At 70.2% G+C, this 289-nt stretch overlaps 1 protein-coding gene across 1 annotated transcript in view; it reads left to right on the top strand.

Annotated features, from left to right (window-relative positions):
- The first annotated feature begins 146 nt into the window (after positions 1-146).
- Positions 147-289, top strand: part of TTYH2 (tweety family member 2) — a 5,660-nt gene continuing 5,517 nt past the window's right edge. The window contains 1 exon segment of the mRNA XM_009886540.1: positions 147-232. Coding sequence (XP_009884842.1) covers positions 147-232 — 86 coding nt within the window.

The raw sequence follows: 289 nt of genomic DNA, 5'->3' as shown, positions 1-289 counted from the left end.
CCACGACAGCCGTGCCGAGCCTGTCTGCAGCCGTTAAAGGCCTGATCGTGGAGAATGGGCCGGTGTCTGTCGGTTTTCCCGGGGTCTGCCGTGGAGAGGGAGGCGGCACTGTGTGTGTCGGGCACGTGCCTGGCCAGGGCAGCGGCATGTCCATCCTCAGAGCCAGCTCCCACCTCCAGCGTGGCTTCGCCCACTGGCACACCCGGTGCCGGAGAGCACCAAAGCGGCCACGGTGAGCTGGCCATGGGGCCTGGAGGAGCCACGGGCCGGCCCCCCGCCCGCCGACTGC

This window comes from Charadrius vociferus, unplaced genomic scaffold, assembly GCF_000708025.1.
Source record: "Charadrius vociferus isolate BGI_N301 unplaced genomic scaffold, ASM70802v2 scaffold616, whole genome shotgun sequence".
NCBI lineage: Eukaryota > Metazoa > Chordata > Aves > Charadriiformes > Charadriidae > Charadrius > Charadrius vociferus.
This window is presented reverse-complemented; position numbering and strand designations above follow the sequence as displayed.